This window comes from Pseudochaenichthys georgianus, chromosome 3, assembly GCF_902827115.2.
Source record: "Pseudochaenichthys georgianus chromosome 3, fPseGeo1.2, whole genome shotgun sequence".
NCBI classification, from domain to species: domain Eukaryota; kingdom Metazoa; phylum Chordata; class Actinopteri; order Perciformes; family Channichthyidae; genus Pseudochaenichthys; species Pseudochaenichthys georgianus.
Window position 1 is genome coordinate 42,592,669 of NC_047505.1, and position 18,906 is coordinate 42,611,574.

The 18,906-nt window shown below is 38.3% G+C and overlaps 1 protein-coding gene across 2 annotated transcripts; it reads right to left on the reverse strand.

Moving 5' to 3' along the window:
- Positions 1–415: 415 nt before the first annotated feature.
- On the reverse strand, positions 416–18,259 carry LOC117439703 (nuclear receptor-binding protein-like). Of its 2 annotated transcripts, none has more exons than XM_034075713.2 (18): positions 18,142–18,259; positions 16,609–16,996; positions 14,678–14,800; positions 13,684–13,785; positions 13,339–13,428; positions 13,032–13,072; positions 12,833–12,927; positions 12,173–12,256; positions 11,721–11,776; positions 11,545–11,643; positions 11,041–11,173; positions 9,968–10,058; positions 9,677–9,727; positions 8,276–8,411; positions 7,739–7,792; positions 7,089–7,152; positions 3,235–3,290; positions 416–2,766 (listed from the first exon to the last, which is right to left on the reverse strand). In XM_034075713.2, the coding sequence occupies exons 2-18, from the start codon at positions 16,840–16,842 to the stop codon at positions 2,707–2,709; spliced, it is 1,569 nt and encodes a 522-aa protein (XP_033931604.1). In that variant the 5' UTR covers positions 16,843–16,996; positions 18,142–18,259; the 3' UTR covers positions 416–2,706. The 2 variants fall into 2 exon arrangements, with proteins under 2 accessions (XP_033931604.1, XP_033931596.1); XM_034075705.2 differs by having other exon boundaries at positions 18,124–18,259.
- Positions 18,260–18,906: the final 647 nt, after the last annotated feature.

Genomic DNA, 18,906 nt, shown 5'->3' on the forward strand with positions numbered 1-18,906 from the left:
GTGGATGCAAAACCGTAATTTGTAAATACATTGGGAAAATGCAGATTGGAGAACAATTGTAGCCCAAATACAAAAACAGAAGAATTTGAGTGGAGATCAATGGATTGATATGATCTAATTGGTGAAGTGACTATTTAAAAATATATCTCAGCAACAGAAGTACGCTTTGACTGAAAGCTAATACAGAAATTGAAGCTGTCAGACAAATGGATTAAAAACTACAATATTTGCCTTTGAAATGTAGTGGAGTAGAATTATAATCTAGCAAAAAGTGTAATTAAGTAAGGAATACTACAGAGTAAAGTACATAATTACATCCCACCACTATAAATCGTCACAAGCAATCATAACACTGATCACAGCAACATGATAATGAAATCAGTAAATCTGTCTTTTGGATCTAAAAACATCAACGTTGAGCATTTCACACATTTATTTGAAAGAACAGATATTGTCAGGATACACATCTCAGAAAAGACACAAACACATTTACTGACGCTTATGTCATATACAAAATAGAAGGATATACAAATATGCTCACATCCTTGAGTGACAGGCTAAAGCGGCCCACCCTGTACGATTATTTAATAACCAGTTTCAACACCACCATTCATTTGGGTGGGAAAGACAGCAAGAGAGAGAGAGAGGTGGAGGAAGAGATTTATAAAGCTGGTCTGGTGATCACATTGGTTGGTTTTTATCACTTCTCTGTAAAAGAAGCGATGCATTTACATTCCACTGGCTGACTTTAAAACATATCTTTGGAATATACAATCTTAGAGGTTCACAGATACACATTCATTTAGGAACAACTAAAGTAAACAATGCACGTTTGTTTAGTAAAAATGCAGATTGCAGAACAATTTTTGCCCAAATACATTTTTTTAAAACAGAAAGATTTGAGTGGAGATCAATGGATCAATACGATCTAATTGGTGAAGTGACTACTTAAACAATATATCTCAGCAACAGAAGTAAGCTCCGATTGAAAGCTAATACAGAAGCATTCAATTCAACTGGTAAAATGTATTCTCAATTGTAAGTTTTTGCATCTAATGGTATCGTTTCTGTTTTTTTTAATACATACTGAGAAAGTAATTGTTTATGTGCATTCTTACTGCTGTTTAAGGTCCTGCATTGTATGGGCTTTGAGACACTAAAGTACCTGTAGACCACAAAGAGTTCTGAGCCAAAATGTCACCAAAGGCCACAGGCCCTGATCCCAATACAAGTCTCAACATGACATGTCAGATGTAACCTTTTGTATTCAAGTGTAGGTGCCTCTGCACTCTGTGAAGGAACATCAACCCTCTAAGTCCCAGTTTAACCAAATGGTGATCAAATGAAATCAATCAAGCAATAGAAGTGTATATTGGCTCAGACTCTCATCAATGTGGTCTCTGTGTAAATCACAGTAAACAAAGAGAAATAAGAAAAAGACATGCTATACAGTGTCTGTAACATAAATAAATCTTGACGCTCTCACATAGATGTATCAGGAAAAGGCTAGGTCCTCTTTTTTACAGCATATGGCAGCCGAGTTCAGTACACAAGTCTCACATGAATGAATTGTACAGGCAGAGGAGCATGTGTGAACCCAACAAGCAGCAAATGGTAAAATGATGAATAAAATAATAAAAACAAACAGAGAAAAGAGGACTTTAAGGCATGTGCGTAGGCCCAGCATAAGGCCAACAGTAGAGCAAAAATATAAAAACAAACACACAAACGGAAAATTCAGTAACACTGAGTTCACAGTACCTCAAAGTAACCATCATCCAGAGACCTGGCATCATGATGCCCACCCAACATGTAATATCCAGCTGTGCACACACAATATGTTCTGTATCAAAGGCTTTTCAAATATTTATCATGGGTATAGGTCAATTATTAAGTTATCTGAAAAAGTTGCATCTCTGCACATCCAGTTTTCAAACTCTTATATATATTTAACCTGATAGGTGACATGTTGGTAAAAAAAACACAACACAAAAATCAAAGAGCCGGGAATGTTCATAAATCATAAGGCAAACAAAATGAGAGGGGGATTCACATGAAATGAGGGGGAAGAACAGCTTGGCTTGTTAGGGGTGCTATAGGTTTGAGATCATTAAAGTTTATAAGTACAACAGTAGTGGAAGGTGGAGTGACTCGTGAATATTTAAATTAGACTTGATGGCGTTTTAGCCCGTCTCATCCTAACACAAACAGGCAATTCGTTATGTAAACACCTCACAATAAAATACATCTGCGGCTTGGAGAAAGTGGTTTTAACTTTAAAGCTGTAAGTAATCTAGTCAGTACTGGTGTGATGAAGTGTCTTTTGCAGCATTCATGAGGTTAACATTTAACAGCCAATGTAAAAGCTAACACATTCAGAATAAATCCTCTCATGCAGATTTCAATGGTTCTTAACTTTTACAGCTAAAATGTGATATCAGTCCAGGGAGCTTCGTTGGAGTAAACTGGGCTCTGAATTAGCTTGACAGTATGTTAAAGGTTTTCTGTGCTTTGGGGAGGTTTGATTCCCTGATGCAGAGGAAGAGAACCCACCCTTTTGGTCACATTTTCACCTAAGGCTTAGAAGAACAAAATACAAAAACCCCACTAAATATAATCACCATGTTGAGTAACCAAACAGAAGATGTAACAGGGTTAAGAGAGGGTACTAATGAGGGGACAGGTATTTCATGGAGGAAATCGTTGCTATTGAAGAGCTTGGCTGAAGGATTCTTCTAGTAGGGAGGCTATTTTGTTTTGGTCCACCTGTAAAGAGAAAACACACATGTTCAACACCCCAGGATATTACAACTAACACGTACACCGATATGTTAGAAAATAGAGTTATGCTAATCATAACAGCAAAGACAGTTACAAATATGCAAGTTGGTCGAACAAAAGAGGCATCAAATAAAAATATCGGAGAAAACCGCGAAGAGACAAAATACCTACATATCCTCTCTCAGACAGAGTGATGAAGTGACTATATAACATATACGTGGGTAGGACAGGAGTGTGTATGTAGCTGTTAGCTCTTAGAGGAGAAGGTGTTTGTGTTAGGGCACCGCACGTAGGAGTCACGGGTCACATCGCCTTATAAAATCTGCAGATTTCACACAGTTTGGTACAGAAATAGCACGCTCACCCACACACACTTGCCTGCAGCTCTTCAACAGCAAACACACAGAGACTCACACACATTGATTGCAAATCTCTCTCGAACTAAAGACCCACCTCACTGATTAAGCCCAGCTGCACCAACTCTTCAGCCATCTCCTGAACATTTTCATCTGAAACACACAGCAGCACAGTTAACAGCAGTCCATGGGCATGCAACATCCCTTTTCCATCCTCATCTCTACCCGTCACACAATGCATCTCTTTGAAGTATGCAAACATAATAACACACACACTCCTACTCAAAAAGGCAGACCAAGGGTAAATACCACATTCAGAAGATATGGTCAAGATACTGCTTTGAAATCCACACCCCACCCTCAAACAGCAGCCTCTGCCGCAGCCCTTTCTGAAGCCACGGTGTTGTTTGATGGTACCATTTGTATTTCTGTGTATATCTGGTAAAGCAGAAATGGAGGGATATCCAATAAAGATAAAGGAGAGAATGGGACTCATCTGGCAGGAAAATGAAGAGCCGACATCGTCTTCATTAGTGTAAGATCTGTTAAAACATGTTTTAATATTTCTCTTAAGATTTGCTAATAAAGACTTAACCCACTGCATGGACTGGCACCCCTTATCCTTAACTACATTTTGGAGCTTATATGGCTCATACATGTAAAAGGCATAATATCTTCAAAGGTGTCAGAAGTTTCCAAATAAGCGCTAATTTAATCATATTTAACTGTAACTCATCAAATGTGTATTATGACAGGAATTTAAAATACATTATGCACTGATAGTGTTGTTTGCCTCAGCATCCATATGAACTAACTACCCTTTGTTAAATTATAATTCATGTTGACGTAAACTATGTTTAAATAAATGCACAAAATATGAAAGCATATGCTGTTTTCTAAAACATTGGGAAAATACATTCAGAAAAAACCTGAGCTGATATTCCTGACATTAAAATGTAACGTTTACTTCCTTCTGAAACTTAACTTGTATGACCTATTCATTCCCTGAGCTGTTTGGGGTATTTTAAATTGTATTTTAGTTACCTCCCAAATTGAGACATTCCTTTCCTGTGCCCAGTGATCAGAGGAGTTGACATGGTCTGCTGATTTTTAATAAACTCACTTTCAATTTACAACTATATCAGGAATGTGGCAGGGACAAGACAAACAAGTGGAGAAGACGGACCACCCAACACTAAGAAAAGAAAACACCCACCCACATATAAATGATAGAGGGCTATGTATATTGCTATTATAGCCGAGTGAGAGGATTCCTTGCTTTTTGCCATCTTGTAGTCTGCTTTAAAATCATCGTTACGGTTTGGTTTTGAGGAAATAAAGCTTCAGTTGTAATTATGGTTCAATTCAAGTGTATGAGAGTGAAGCAAAAGGCCTATCGGGTGAAATCTAAGTGGCTCAGTGAGCTAGTGACCCTGCAGAGTGTTACTTTGGACTTTGACGTGTCGATAAGTCTTGCTTTAAAGAATAACCCGATGTCAGCAGGACGGACTGTTTACTAAAACAACAGGGTGTGCCTATAATGTGAAATAACACACAATAGACCAATACCACTGTGTGCCAGTGGTATTAATGTGTGAGCGTGCAAACAAATACACATGAAGTGAGAAAGAGTGTGAGAGAGAAAGTTGAGGAGATACATTTGAGTGAATGTGTGTGAGTGAGACAGGGAGATGAAAGCCTGGGAAGAGATGGGCTGATCTTGACAGAGGAGGTGACAGCTGTCAGCCGCAGCCCTCACAGGCCAGGCATTCCCCGCGAGCCGGCAACATTACACATGCCTGCCATACCTGAGTGTGTGTGTGCACACTGGATCATACTGCCAACATTAGTTTGACCATTGCAACAGTTGTGTGTTTTTCTGGGTTTCTAGTCAGCGTTATGGCAGTTCAACAATTTAGGAAAGCCTGAATTTCAAATTAATTAATTTAGATAACTCAGTAAAACCTTCAAAATGTGTTGCCAAGGAAAGTACAAGCTAGAGTTAAAGTTTTAAGAAACAACGTATCAACCCCGCACTGTCCAAAGTACAACCAGGAAACCATTTTCTTCAGAGCCTATCCCCTTCCACCAACAGAGCACATAAGGGGTTTTGTTTCCCATTCTGGTTGTTTCACTATCCTCATTTTACATCAGGAGGGATAGTCATTGTAAAGACCTTACATTAACACTCTTTTGTAACTGGGAAAAGCTGCTAATAGCTAGAGGGGAAAAAAAGGCGCAATCCTTTGAGCCGTAAACCGAGCCTTTCTGTTCCCTAGAGATCATACCAGGTGGCATGCAGAGTTACAGAGTGGAAGCGAGACGTTTTAGGAACTAACCCCAACTCTGAGGGTGTCATTTTTCTGTAGTCATTACATTGTGCAATCAATATTTGGTCAACAACGGTAGGTTCATGAAAAAAAACATTTCTACTGTCACAAGTTTAAACAGATTTAACAGCTATTGGGATTCAAAAATCGACTTTGCCCTGAAAAAACTATCCAGAATGTAATTATAATAAATAAGACATTTGTCCAAAATAGAGGTGCAAGGTTTTCATGACACATAAGCGACAGTTAGTCTCCCTGCCTAAAATAGTCGTGCATACTGTATATTGTGACGCGTTTCAGGCTCTCTGGAATCTCACTCTCACTTTCCAACATGCCGCAGTGCACACATATGGAGAGGAAGTGTGTATTAAAACTGTGTGTGGTCAAATCTGAGAGTGAGGTGGACTTGAAGTCATTCATACGGACATAACTCCATAATTTATCATCCCCTAGAGTCAAATATAATTATAGCATTAACTCCAAACCCAAGCTGTAAACATAAACTGTTCAGATTAAAAAAATGACCACACTTTATAAAAACCTTCCTACTTTGAAGGTGTTTTTCCAAAAAATACACACGCGTCAACAAGAATCCTTCCCTCTCCAACTCCATAAGGAAAATATTGTACCCATTCTTGTATTGCTATTTTACACACATTCAGAAGGCCTTTACACACACACACACACACACACACACACACACACACACACACACACACACACACACACACACACACACACACACACACACACACACACACACACACACACACACACACACACACACACACACACACACACACACACACACACACACACACACACACACACACACACACACACACACACACACACACACACACACACACACACACACACACACACACACACACACACACACACACACACACACCTCTTTGCTACACTCTAATCTCCCTCATGCACGACACGCCTTCCAACAATATCAAATGATCGTCTAATTGCAGGAGCCATTGTAATATTAAATGGTTGGAAATGTCAAAGGTCGTTTCAAAAGCTTGTTGATTAAAAATGTCCTGCCCTTAAAGGTGGGGTAGGTAATTCACTTCAGAAACACTTTTTGTTATATTCCATGGAATGCTCTTAACATCCCAATAGCAACGAATATATTAAATGCTTTGACAATAAATACATCATCTGTGGAAGCCGTGGCACTATAAAAAGCACGACCAATCATTTTAGCGGCTAAAGTAACTGGATGGCCTACCTGCCTGTCAGCCTTCCATCTGTGCACAAACTTATCTCGTGCCCTCATTGGTCATGTGCGCGTTTGTGTGTGTTGGAGGAGGAGGGGCTCTGTGAGGAAGTCTGAAGGAAAGGGCAGATTTTTTCCGGTTGTGTTCTTTCAAATTCTAGCGCACTCGAGCTGGTTTCTCCATTCTTACCTACCCTACCTTTAAGCACCCAATTGAGCACCTCAATTAATCCTCAGTGTAGTTCTGATGAAATACAACTTGACTGTGAGCATTAAAAGAGCTAAGTGGACATTTTGGATGTGGGTGCGCTATAAATAAACGAGTGACTGTATATTGAAACCAAGAGATGATTAAGAGTCAGTGTGTTATAGGATAGGTGGACTTACGAGATAACATGTCACAGCTTAGATGTCTATTCAGTTTATCATCCAGTTTCAGCAGCAATGTTAGCTAAAAAAGAGAGAAGGACGACAACAGACAACATTATTCATTTCAGGGTTCATACACTTTTTCACCAATGACTTTTCCGTGACTTCTCCATGACTTTTACCTAATTCTCCATGACCAAAACAATTACTCTCTCTCAGCGGTACCACTGAAAATGGTTTATTTTAACATGGAACAGGAAAATAAGGTATGAAACATGTGCCTATCTAAAACAAATCAAATAGGCTTACTAGCTTCTACACGCTTCTAACTAAAATCTCTCACCAGCAAAACACCTCGTCAGTTAAATGCCATTTCATTACTATACAGTATTTATTATCATTATAGTATTACTATTTTGGCGATTAGATAAAATCTAAATTATATTTGATTCAACTTTAGTTACATTTCCATAACTTTTCCAGGGCCTGTAATTTTTTTCCTTCAGGTTTTTAATGAACGTAAAAACCCTGTAATTTACTTCTGTATGGTAGAAAAAAGGATCTGGAATTATATCAAGTTGTTACTCAATGGGGGAAACACATTTTTGAAACATTTAATTAGTGAAACAATAAAAGATGAACTTATAAATTCTACTGCAGAGACTTACATGATACCTTGCTCCCTCCTCGACAGATTCAACGTTACACTGCATCTGAATGACCTGCAGAAGAAGTTAGGGAGTTTACATATGAGCAGTTGAGATTTCACAACAGTTGTTTACTCCAGAAGAAATACAGTATACCTATGTATTGATCCTACTGAAGCCCTGAGGTGAAAGTGAACACAAATTATGGTTAACCATTTTCTAAGTCTCATCTAATTGATTCACTTTTGTGTTGTTAACTTAAAAACTGGTGAAAAAAAGGTCCCTTTTTTCTGTTATAAGATGAACAATAAAGATTTACCGAGATATTGATATAGATAGAGAGGAATGTCTTTTTCACATTTGTATTCCCGCTCATCAGTAATGTAGTAGAGAAATCAATTAGAAATGAATCACCAGAAAAAAATATCTCCCTTGCATTTGAGTTTTGATATAACTGAGTTACTCAACAAGAAATCAGGATTGTCCGTTGAGGAGTGTCGCCATTGCAAGTGTTTTTTTAAAACTTTTGTAATATGCAATATAATCTCCTGTACGTACCCGCCGTGTCTCCAATTCTATCGGTTCAGGGGTGGGGGATTTGACCAAGGGGACGACAACGGGAGATTTAACCGTCTCCTGTTGAGGCTGATGAGGAGAGGGCACCCCGAACGCCGTCATCGGATAAATACCGTTTCTGATCCAGAGAGAAAGGGAGGAAGAAACAAAGGCAGGTGGAGGTGGAGAAAACATCAGAGAAAGGGAGAATGAGAGAGGAGAGAGAAAGAGGAGATGGAAACGATAATGGAAATTAAGAAATGTTTTAATATATAGACTTTGTTTCCTCTCCTTATAGTCAACATTTTTAAAGTGAAAAATGTGTTGTACCAAACTAACACATTAGAAAAAATAAGGATTTCCTCTTGATTCTTTAAAAGCTTGGCCATAATTACATATCAACGAAGGATAAATATTATAACATTAGTACAAATACAAATATGTGAGCAGGAAAAACATGAAGCAGAGATGGAGACTTGCAGAACTGAATGAAGAGTGGCCAAAGATCATGAGGAAAAAGTATTTTATATTTAAATAAACCCCAAAGTTTGAAAAGTGCATGACAAATGTTTAAGTTGGGTGCTGGATTCAGATAGAGAGGCGAAGTCCCTCCCCTTCCGGGGGAGCTCCATGGGACCTTATGTCAGAAAAATTATGTATTGAAGTCAATGGCGAGAGAAAGATTATCTTTCGATCCCGTTTGAATTGTGCCACGAATCACACATATGATGTTTGTCAATTTAAAAGATAATTTTGCAAGTCAGAAAACAAAAAATGTGTCGGAACACTGTGAAGTTACACTTTTTTTGTGTGAAACCACTCAATGAACTACATCTCCCGTCTCGCACCACACACCAAGACGGCCGTCACGTTGGCACATTTCACTTCTTTCTTTCAGAATGAGGCGAAAAGTATTAAACGAGGTTAACATCACTCCAAGTCTGGGCATGTTGAGAGCTGTACATACACACAAGGGGAGTTAGTCGGTTCCATAAGAGCCAGCATGCGGGACCGGGATTCTGGGATTTGTAGTCTTTCTAGTTGCATATTTTTCATCGTCTTATATTTCAACAGTTTTACGACAAACTGTGATTTTTTTTTACATGGAAAGTATTTTTTAAGATTGACAAACATCATACGTGTAATTCGTGGCACAATTCAAACGGGCTCGAAAGATACGTTTTCTCTCTCCATTGACTTCAATACATAATTTTTACGAAATAAAGTCCCAAGGGTCTGAAGTAGATGGGCGGGACATCATCAAAAGATGATGGCAGACGGACACTAGTCAGATGGTCCTATACTGCCCCCCTGTGGCCAGATGGGGTTTTCTTTGGGGCCTAAATACATTGAGAGTAACTAAGCTTGTTCACGCTGTTGCTGCTCTCCGCCTGTGCCTCTTACCTCACATCCTCCAGGAATTTATCAAGCTCCAAAGCAGGAAAATGGGAAAGCCTACAGAAAACACAAACAACAGTTAAAGGTCTTTACACCTCAAATGTATATAGGTTATATTCACAATTTCAGGATTTACTATGTATAGAAAAACCCAGTAGTAACAATGACTGTTAATATAATAACCTATTCTTTTTCTGTGTTTTATCCTATTCAATTAAAAGACATGTTCCTCTACCAAACATATTCAGAATGAAAAAATGACATGAATGCTGTTGACACTCGATAGTGGACACTTACTTGAGCTGAATGCCTTCTTTCTTCTCGGCGATGACCAGGTTAGGATCCAGGTTCTTGGTCATCTCCTCCAGGGCATTTTCAGGAATCATGTCTGGACAATAAAAACATAAAACATTTAAGAATGAATGTGATGCTGGTTGTTAAAATACATCCCTTTAAAACTAAAGGTAGTATTTGATCTGATGATTTGTGAAAGGTAGCAAGTCTTGTGAAGGGATAACCCACTTTATTTGTGTGTTTATACGTGTTGGATTCCAACTGTGATTTAGTTTGAATAATGTGTTTTATTGATGTTCTAGGTCAAGCTGTATATGTAATGACAGTATTCACGAGTGCAAGGCAAATATAGAACAACACCAGTAAAAAAACTATATTTAAATCTGCATAATTGATTGCTCTGTCCACTTGGATGCACAGACTCTTCAGGCTAACAATGTACTCTTAGTGCTGTGCAATTAATCATATTTTAATCTCGATTTTGGCTTGCAACGATTACGAAAACAACGCAATCGAAATAAAACGATTATTATTTGTATCAAAAAAAAAAAAATGGTATTGTTTTTTTTATTGGTTTTTCAGTTGAATTATCCTTAAAGTTCTGGGTAATCAACTGTTAAAAACATACTGTTCACATTTTATTTTTCAATAAATGGATGTTTTCAAAGTAAATGGATAATCGTTTATAATAATCGTGATATCAATTATTGACCAAAGATAATCGTGATTATGATTTTTGCCATAATCGAGCAGCCCTATGTACTCTGACACTTTATTCCTTTATTATTGCAAAAGTACATTTTTTACTCTTTTTATAAATTATGTTTTGTTGGCTTCACCAACCCTGAATCATTTCTGGCTCCTAAACCTGCAGGATGTTCCACTTTCTTCCCCAGTTAGTCACTTTTTCCAAACTTCCGCTTGTTGCTGTAAGGAAACTATGACTACTACTTTTACATTACACATAACCGTCCATTGCAAATACAACAGATGGTCTTCTTATTAACCATAGCAGATAATCAGAATGACTCAATCTGTTGTTCTGTGTATTCTGTATGTGTGTGTTAAAGACTCACGGTGGTGGCTGACTATGCAATGAGCCGCCAGCAGCTTTAGCAGCGGCACTTCGAACAGAGCTTGGTTAAACAGCAGCTCTCGGGCTGTAGGTCTCGTACTTGGATTAGACTCGAGGCACTTCTGGATTAGCTCCTACAAAAACAAACATAAAGGTCACACACTTCTAGACGAAAGTCTACACACACACACACACACACACACACACACACACACACACACACACACACACACACACACACACACACACACACACACACACACACACACACACACACACACACACACACACACACACACACACACACACACACACACACACACACACACACACACACACACACACACACACACACACACACACACACACACACACACACACACACACACACACACACACACACACACACACACACACACACACACACACACACACACACACACACACACACACACACACACACACACACACACACACACACACACACACACACACACACACACACCCTCTGCAGTGGGTCCTCCAGAAACTGTATGGCATTGTTGATGGCTTCCGGAGAAACTAAAGAGGACTCTCCATTCCCCTGGATTTCCAAGAGCGCCATCTGAAACACACCGACACACACATTAGCATATTGTTTTAAGAAAGGCTTATGTTATTGTATCATAGGTCCCATCTCACCTCTAAGGCACACATGCCAAACGAGTAGATGTCCACCGCCGTGGTGATATCGTCAGCTACAATGAGAGAAGGAAAAGAAAGAAGAAATATGTACAGATATCCACTTCTTATATTATATATTGTTTTTTTCATCTTAGAATTAGATTTTTTATATAAATCAATATTTGATTATTTTATTGGAACAAAGCTTTTGAACGTATTGAGTTCAGTCAACATTCAGACTTATCTGTTGTATTCATGATACAAAGAAATTGTACAATCTATTATGCTGTGTTGATTTAAGCTGCCATTTTGTCTGAAGCTAAACACTTGTAATTGGGACATTCAAGAGTCCTTTAATGCAGTTATATCCTTTAATGATATCAAATGATTCGTATCATCCATTTTACTTAAACATGTGGATTTCAGTTTAAACAGAAATAAATGTAAAGTGTAATTTCAGTCAGGTCTACCTCCATATTCTGGGGCATAGAAGTGCAAGTTCTTCTGTTCCTCGTGACACGTCTTCACGAGGTTGTTGATGGTGTCTGGAGCAACTGCAGATGGGACAGGAGGAGAGCATATGAAGGAAATAAAGAAGTAGGATGGAGAACAGAGAGATAAGTGGACATGGAGTCATTGTACACACAATAATAGTTTATTCCACAACGGTTTTGTCGACATCTACCTATTTTTTAAGCTCAAAAGAACATGAAGAAGGTATCCTTATTGAAAATAGTGTCTACTTGAGATGTAAAACAAGGCTTGCAACAAAATGGCTCACAATGAAAACTACAATGTCTTAGAGTATCATAATTGTTTTTGGTACATGAGAAAAGGGTTGTATTCATTACTTTTGACACATAATACTGGATCCCAAGATGCGTTGGCGTATTAAAGCTAATGCACCGGCACCTTAATGGTTTGGTTTAGTTGAAGCTAATTTACTTGCAGGATACTTGTTGTTCTGAATTTGCAATGATGGTTAAGTTACAAAGCCTGATGAGACTCGCAAAACTAGCACTGTGTAATAACAGAACTTCCCTGAAATGTCCAGTCTTTAAATCCATAATTCAGTATCATCTGACTCCATCACTACCTAACCCTCAAGTGAAACTTGCGTAACTGTATACCTGATCCGATCTTGATGAGCCCGTTGTGTTGGATGAAGATGGTGTCACAGGTCAGGTTGCCATGGAGGATGGGAGGGTCACATGAGTGGAGGTAACTGCAGTCAAGAAAAAACAACATTCACAAATACAGACTACACACGAGTTCATTATTCTTATACTAAACATGTGTCCTGGATGTCTAAAATAAGGTGAAACCAACCTGAGCGCAGACAGGATCTGTGTGCACCATCTCTTCCAAGCCTGTAGGACCATACATCTTATCAGAGCGCGTACATGATATTTCCAATATGGAGTAACAATGACTTACATCATGTCATTTGACTTTGCTTAAACTTGCACACAATGTCTTTTTAAACGCTTTCTCTCTCTCTTGCCATCTGGCAGATTGGTCCTAGCTTTGGAAAGATGACCTTATCAATATTACTGATACAGGGTCTGTCACTTTTCACATCATATGCTGACTTTCATGCACCATGAGGGAAACATCCCATACAGCCAATTTGTACCTTTTCATTCATGGCTTTATGATTCTTCTTTGTCTTTTTTAGAAACTGCTTCAAGCTTCCTGATGACATATATTCAGTAATGAAAATCACCTGAAAGAGAGGACAGAAATGAGGGGGAAATGCTTCGGAAGAAATCATTCAAATTCAAATAAAAAAGATGCTCAAATACTTTTTTGAATGTTTGACAAATGAAGACAGAAGGATAATAATAATAATAATACATTTTATTTGTAGGCGCCTTTCATGACACCCAAGGACACCGTACAATAAAAAAATAAAATAATGATTCAATAACATTCATATGTTGACAATTGTTGGTTTGTCAGGTCAGAGAGTGAGACTCACCCTGGCTCGGTTCTCCTTGTTGTCGGCCCAGTACTTGTGAAACTTGACGATATTAGCATGTTCCAAATTGATCAGGTTATCAAATACTGCTTTCAATTTCTCCTAAAACATTGGAAAAACAAAATATAGTGAAGTATAATAATATGTCATATTGCGATGAAAAAACAAAACACATTCTGCTTTGACTTGACCTGACCAATGGGTAGATGGTAGTATATCTGGCAGAACTATGTATGTAAACAAAGTACACATTTCCACAGTTTTGACCTTCTGGTAGTGTTCCTAGCAAGCCAAGGGGTGACAACAGTGAACTCACAATAGCAGTGATAATACAAATAAAACATACATGATTCGATTAGTCAATACAACAGATACTTTAAGAGAAATGCTAAATACTTCCTAGCTCCAGCTTCTGCAAGCCGATACAACACAGAGCCAGACATGACACTATTAACCTGCACATGGTTACGCTAACCTGGACAGTGTGTACCTTCTTATAACAGCAGGACAAGAGGGGAGCCTTTTTTAAATACTTTTCACAAAAGGTAGGAATGTCTTTAATAAGTCAAAGACATTCCTACCACTCGTTCCTTTTCATTTTTTTTTTAGATGAGCCCATTTAATGCAACAGTATATTAAGGACTGTCTAAATGTATGATACTTAAAATATTATATCAATGTTATAGTGCATTAAAATGACATGGTGGTTCTATAAAGCAGTGTAGCTATTACATTTGACTGAAATTGCTTAACACTGGTTTCTCCACATTACAGACCACACTGCGTCATTCGAACAACAAGAACGTGTTTGTATACACTGTAGTGTAGTGAATACGTTTTACCTCGTTATTCTTTATTCATTTTTTTTATCCTGTATATGTGAATGAAGTACTAAGACTAAACATCTGTAATCATGAATGATTTCTCACTTTCCCACCACACCGTAGCAATACTTGTACCCTTTTGATACCTTTATTGTACCAGTGGGCCTCACCTCCAGCAGCTTGAAGTTCTTCCTCTCTGAGATCATGACTTCGTTCCACACGACCTCGACCCCTTCCTCTGTGTCCATGGCCAGGTACGCAGCATCGATCCCTGGGACATTACGCTGGTTCACCTACAGGACAAGTGAAGAATAGCTTAGCGCAGTGGTTCTCAAATGGGGGTACGCGGACCCCTAGGGGTACGTTGCAGTACTGCAGGGGGTACGTGAGATTTATTTTATATTAATGAAATAAACAACATAATTAATGCATTTACACACACTACTAATAGTAGATTAACTACTTTATTCAAAGGTTTACAGTAACTCTGGATAATAAAATGGGGGAAATAAACGGGGTGCAGCTCACTGAACCTGTAATAAGTGACCCGACAGTAAAGAATAAATATATGTATAACTAGTATAGCTTGTTCCAGATTAGATAAACAAGCTAAGTGTGTTAGGTCTAACTCTTAGTGTATTTAATTTTATTTTTTCTCTTCATTCCCCACGCCCCAAAATAAATAAATAAATAGATATACCAATTTTGGGAAAAGTAAGGAAGTTTGAGCAGTGTGGGTTTTATATTAACAGAGTTACACATATTTCAAAACGCAGAGTGTAATAACTGCAGTTTGCCTCCCTGTCAGAATGACAAAGATCCTCAGTGAAGCACATGCCCATGTTTCACTACATTGTACAACTTATTAAAAAGATCAGTTCAATGCAACTAATGTCGTCTTAGTGTTATTGCATGATGTTAAATTTGGTTTGCCATGAATTTAGTGATGGATTGTAAACATTTGAAATGTAGCATTTAAGTGTTTCTCAGTTACAAGGTTGTTTTAATAAATCAGACACCGATGGTGCAGCACTGTGCTGTACGTCTTTATATAGGCATTTTTCCTTAACAAATTGTTTTTGCGCTGATCAGGGTGTACTTGGCTGCATTTTTTTTTTCAAAGGGGGTACATGATTGAAAAAAGTTTGAGAACCACTGGCTTCGGGGACAATATATTTGAATACTGAAACGAAAGACACAGAAACGGTTGAATGGCAAACAGTGTCTGCTATTCTTTTCCGGTTTGAGCGGACATGATGATGAGAAGATGCTTGTACCAAACATACGGAATATTATAACTAAACACAAAGCTTGAAAGTAACTCCCACCAGGTATAATTGAGTTTTGGAAATCTCCGTAAAACAATATTCTTCACCGAAGACCAATTTGTGAGGAGAAAACATCAATATATTATTAAATAGATAATGTTGAATATGTATAGATATTTGACTATAGTGCGAAATTAAAGGTGGGGTAGGTAAGTTTGAGAAACCGGCTCGAGTGCGCTAGAATTTGAAAATACACAACCGGAGAAAATCTGCCACTTCCTTATAGAGCCCCTCCTCCAACACACACAAACACGCACATGACCAATGAGGGCACGAGATAAGTTTGTGCCCCGATGGAAGGCTCACAGGCAGGTAGGCCATCCAATCTGTTTAGTCGGTACTTTTTACAGTATTACGGCTTCTACAGATGAAATGTTTTTATGGATTTTTTGTCAAAGCACTTAAGATATTAATTGCTATCGGGATGTTAAGAGCATTCCATGGAATATAACAAAAAGTGTATCTCAAGCCGGTTTCTCAAACTTACCTACCCCACCTTTAATATATATATTTTAAAATATAGCAATTTGAAAATGATGTCGGAGGAGGTTGTTCTTTTTATGTTGAAAAAGTGATATGATCTTCATTTAAAATATTCCTGCATCCATTGATCTAATCAACTACTAAGCTTCAGGACTTTGGTAATTCCCTTTTGATGATAGCAGATAAACGTGATGAGTCATCTTTTGAATCAATGACTGTGTCGGACAGTTCAAACTTTGTCCATCATTTCCACTTTAACCATCAGAGTGAAGCTTCCTGACCGCCATTACCTCTTCTCTGCGTTTCTGCCAGCGGCCACACGGACTCTCCTCCAGGATTTCCGACTCATCTTCGCTCTCATCATCATCCTCAGTTGCAGTGGTGGTGTGGGGCTGTATGGGGGCCACGGGCGAAGCAACAGATGCTTCTACCTGTTGAATACTACTAGGCAATTGTCCTGTCGTGACATTTGGCTTGTTTCCCTCTGTGCCTGGAGCTCCCATCTCCTCGGCCTCCGACATCATGACACAACTTGAATGCTGGCAGCCTTTCCTTCCCTAAGCTCCCAGCGAATGATAGGAAGCCTCGTCCTTGCTTTCTCCTCTCTGTTTGAGCTCGTCACACATCCATGTTCTTCTCTGTCCTGGCTTAAACGAGGTAGAGCTCAAGGAGGGAGGGCTGTAAACAAATGACATGCTTAGATTTGAAATCATTGGGCTATAACATTATAATAATATTTTTCAGAGGTGGAAGAAGTACGTTTAATACAGAGTTAAATCCCAGGTCAAATGTAAGTTAGAGGGTCTCGAGCATGTTTTCTCTTCAGAGATTGTGATGTGATACGTTTGTTTTCCTTGTATTGTGTCTTAATATTTGTCCTCTTTTGATGTTGATGCAAATGGTGCAGCTGTGATGCAAGACAAAGGTCAGACTTGATCTGCCAATAAATTATTATTTCATCATACCTTAAGTAGTCTGGTCTTGTACTTAAGTAAAATTAGAACTACCAGAGTAGTTATACTGTGTTACAAGTATAGGTCCTGCAATCAAAATATTAATCAAGTCAAAGTAAAGAGCTATTAGCATGCAAATATACTTAAAGTACCATAAGTAAAGTTACTCATTATGCAGATTGTCCCATTTCAGAATAACATATATATATATCTTTTGATTATAGTTATTGACCCATTAAAATGTTATCAAAGCTGGTAAAAGTGCAGCCTATTGTAATGACTTTGTATACGGCAGGGTAGCTAATGAATTTACTCCAGGTGTAACCCAAGCCTAATTTAAGTGTTGATTATATTTCACATCATTAATCCAAATTTGAGAAGTAACTAACGGTATTTAATATATGTAGTGTAGTAAAAGTACAATATTTACCTCTGAATTGTAGTGGGGTAGAAGTACAACGTAGCAGAACAGGTAAATACTCAATTAAAGTACCTACCAATTGTACATTAGTACAGTACTTGAGTAAATCTACTTTACACCACTGATATCTTCTAACGTACATTAGTGTTTTACCAACTAGCCTACCTAACGTTACCTACTGAGAGGGGACATTTATTGGTGACCTAGCTTAGAGTCAGAGGCAGAGAGTTGGCGTTTACAGGACACTAAACATTAACTAGTGAAAACTGACAAGCTGTTGTAGCTAATTTAGCTTCAGAAGGCTCATGCTAATGTTCAACGCTAGCTAGGAGAAGTTCAGCCTACCAGTTATGTGCTAACTTTTCCCTCGGCTAACATGCTAATAAAAGGTAAATAAACAAATAGCTAGCCCAAAGTTTAAAAAAACTCACCGTGGAACAGAAAACTACCTTGGATAAAATAGCCTTGGATTACATACTGATGGAAAAGCAGTATAAGAAGATGCCATAAGACAAAAATGCTAGCTTGTTCGTCATAAAATATGTTGTTGGGTTTCAAGTTCTCTGAGCAGAAGTGGGAGGGGCAGGGCTGGAGTTAAGGAGCGCTTGTTTGCGTGCAGAAAACGCAGCGGTGTAGAGTTACCCCCACCAGACCACCAACATAAGCAGAATAAATTAAGTTTGAATGATGAAATTGCATTGAATACCAGGGTAAATGTTTCCCTTTAGTAGTGCTATATTATTATTATTATTATTATATTAAAACAATGCTTTAAAAGGTGTATCACAGTCTGTAAAGTCGACCACATAATACTTTATTATACGCAACGTATTAAACCATTATATAATTGAATTGGCGCACTACAAAACCCCGGAGAGAAGAAAAGTGAATATAGTTTTCTGTCCCTTCTAAGTACAGTTGCCGTCCAAGTGTTATTTACTAAAATCAAGCGCTCTCAAGTCCATTTGGGTCTGATGTTGAACTGATAAAAGAGCGACCAAGATAGTTCACGTCCATAATGCTCCGTGAGGGTTGCAGTTAGCCTAAGGGCCTACTGTTACATCTATGTAAAGTGTCTATATCTGACAAAGCGATTTCACTAACCACTAACCGCTTATATTTAATGCAGAATTCCTATTTTAAGTATTCATTTTTCCAACAAAATAAGTATCTAGTGGTTCAATATCTGTCGTTTAGGTGAAACCGGAAGTTGT

Excerpts from the sequence above, each read along its gene's own strand:
- LOC117439703 (XM_034075713.2), bottom strand. The coding sequence starts at position 16,842 with ATGATGTCGGAGGCCGAGGAGATGGGAGCTCCAGGCACAGAGGGAAAC. Across the intron at positions 14,801-16,608 it reads GGCAGAAACGCAGAGAAGAG|GTGAACCAGCGTAATGTCCC; the intron begins GTAATGGCGGTC and ends CTTGTCCTGTAG. Across the intron at positions 11,174-11,544 it reads TGGAGGACCCACTGCAGAGG|GAGCTAATCCAGAAGTGCCT; the intron begins GTGTGTGTGTGT and ends TTGTTTTTGTAG.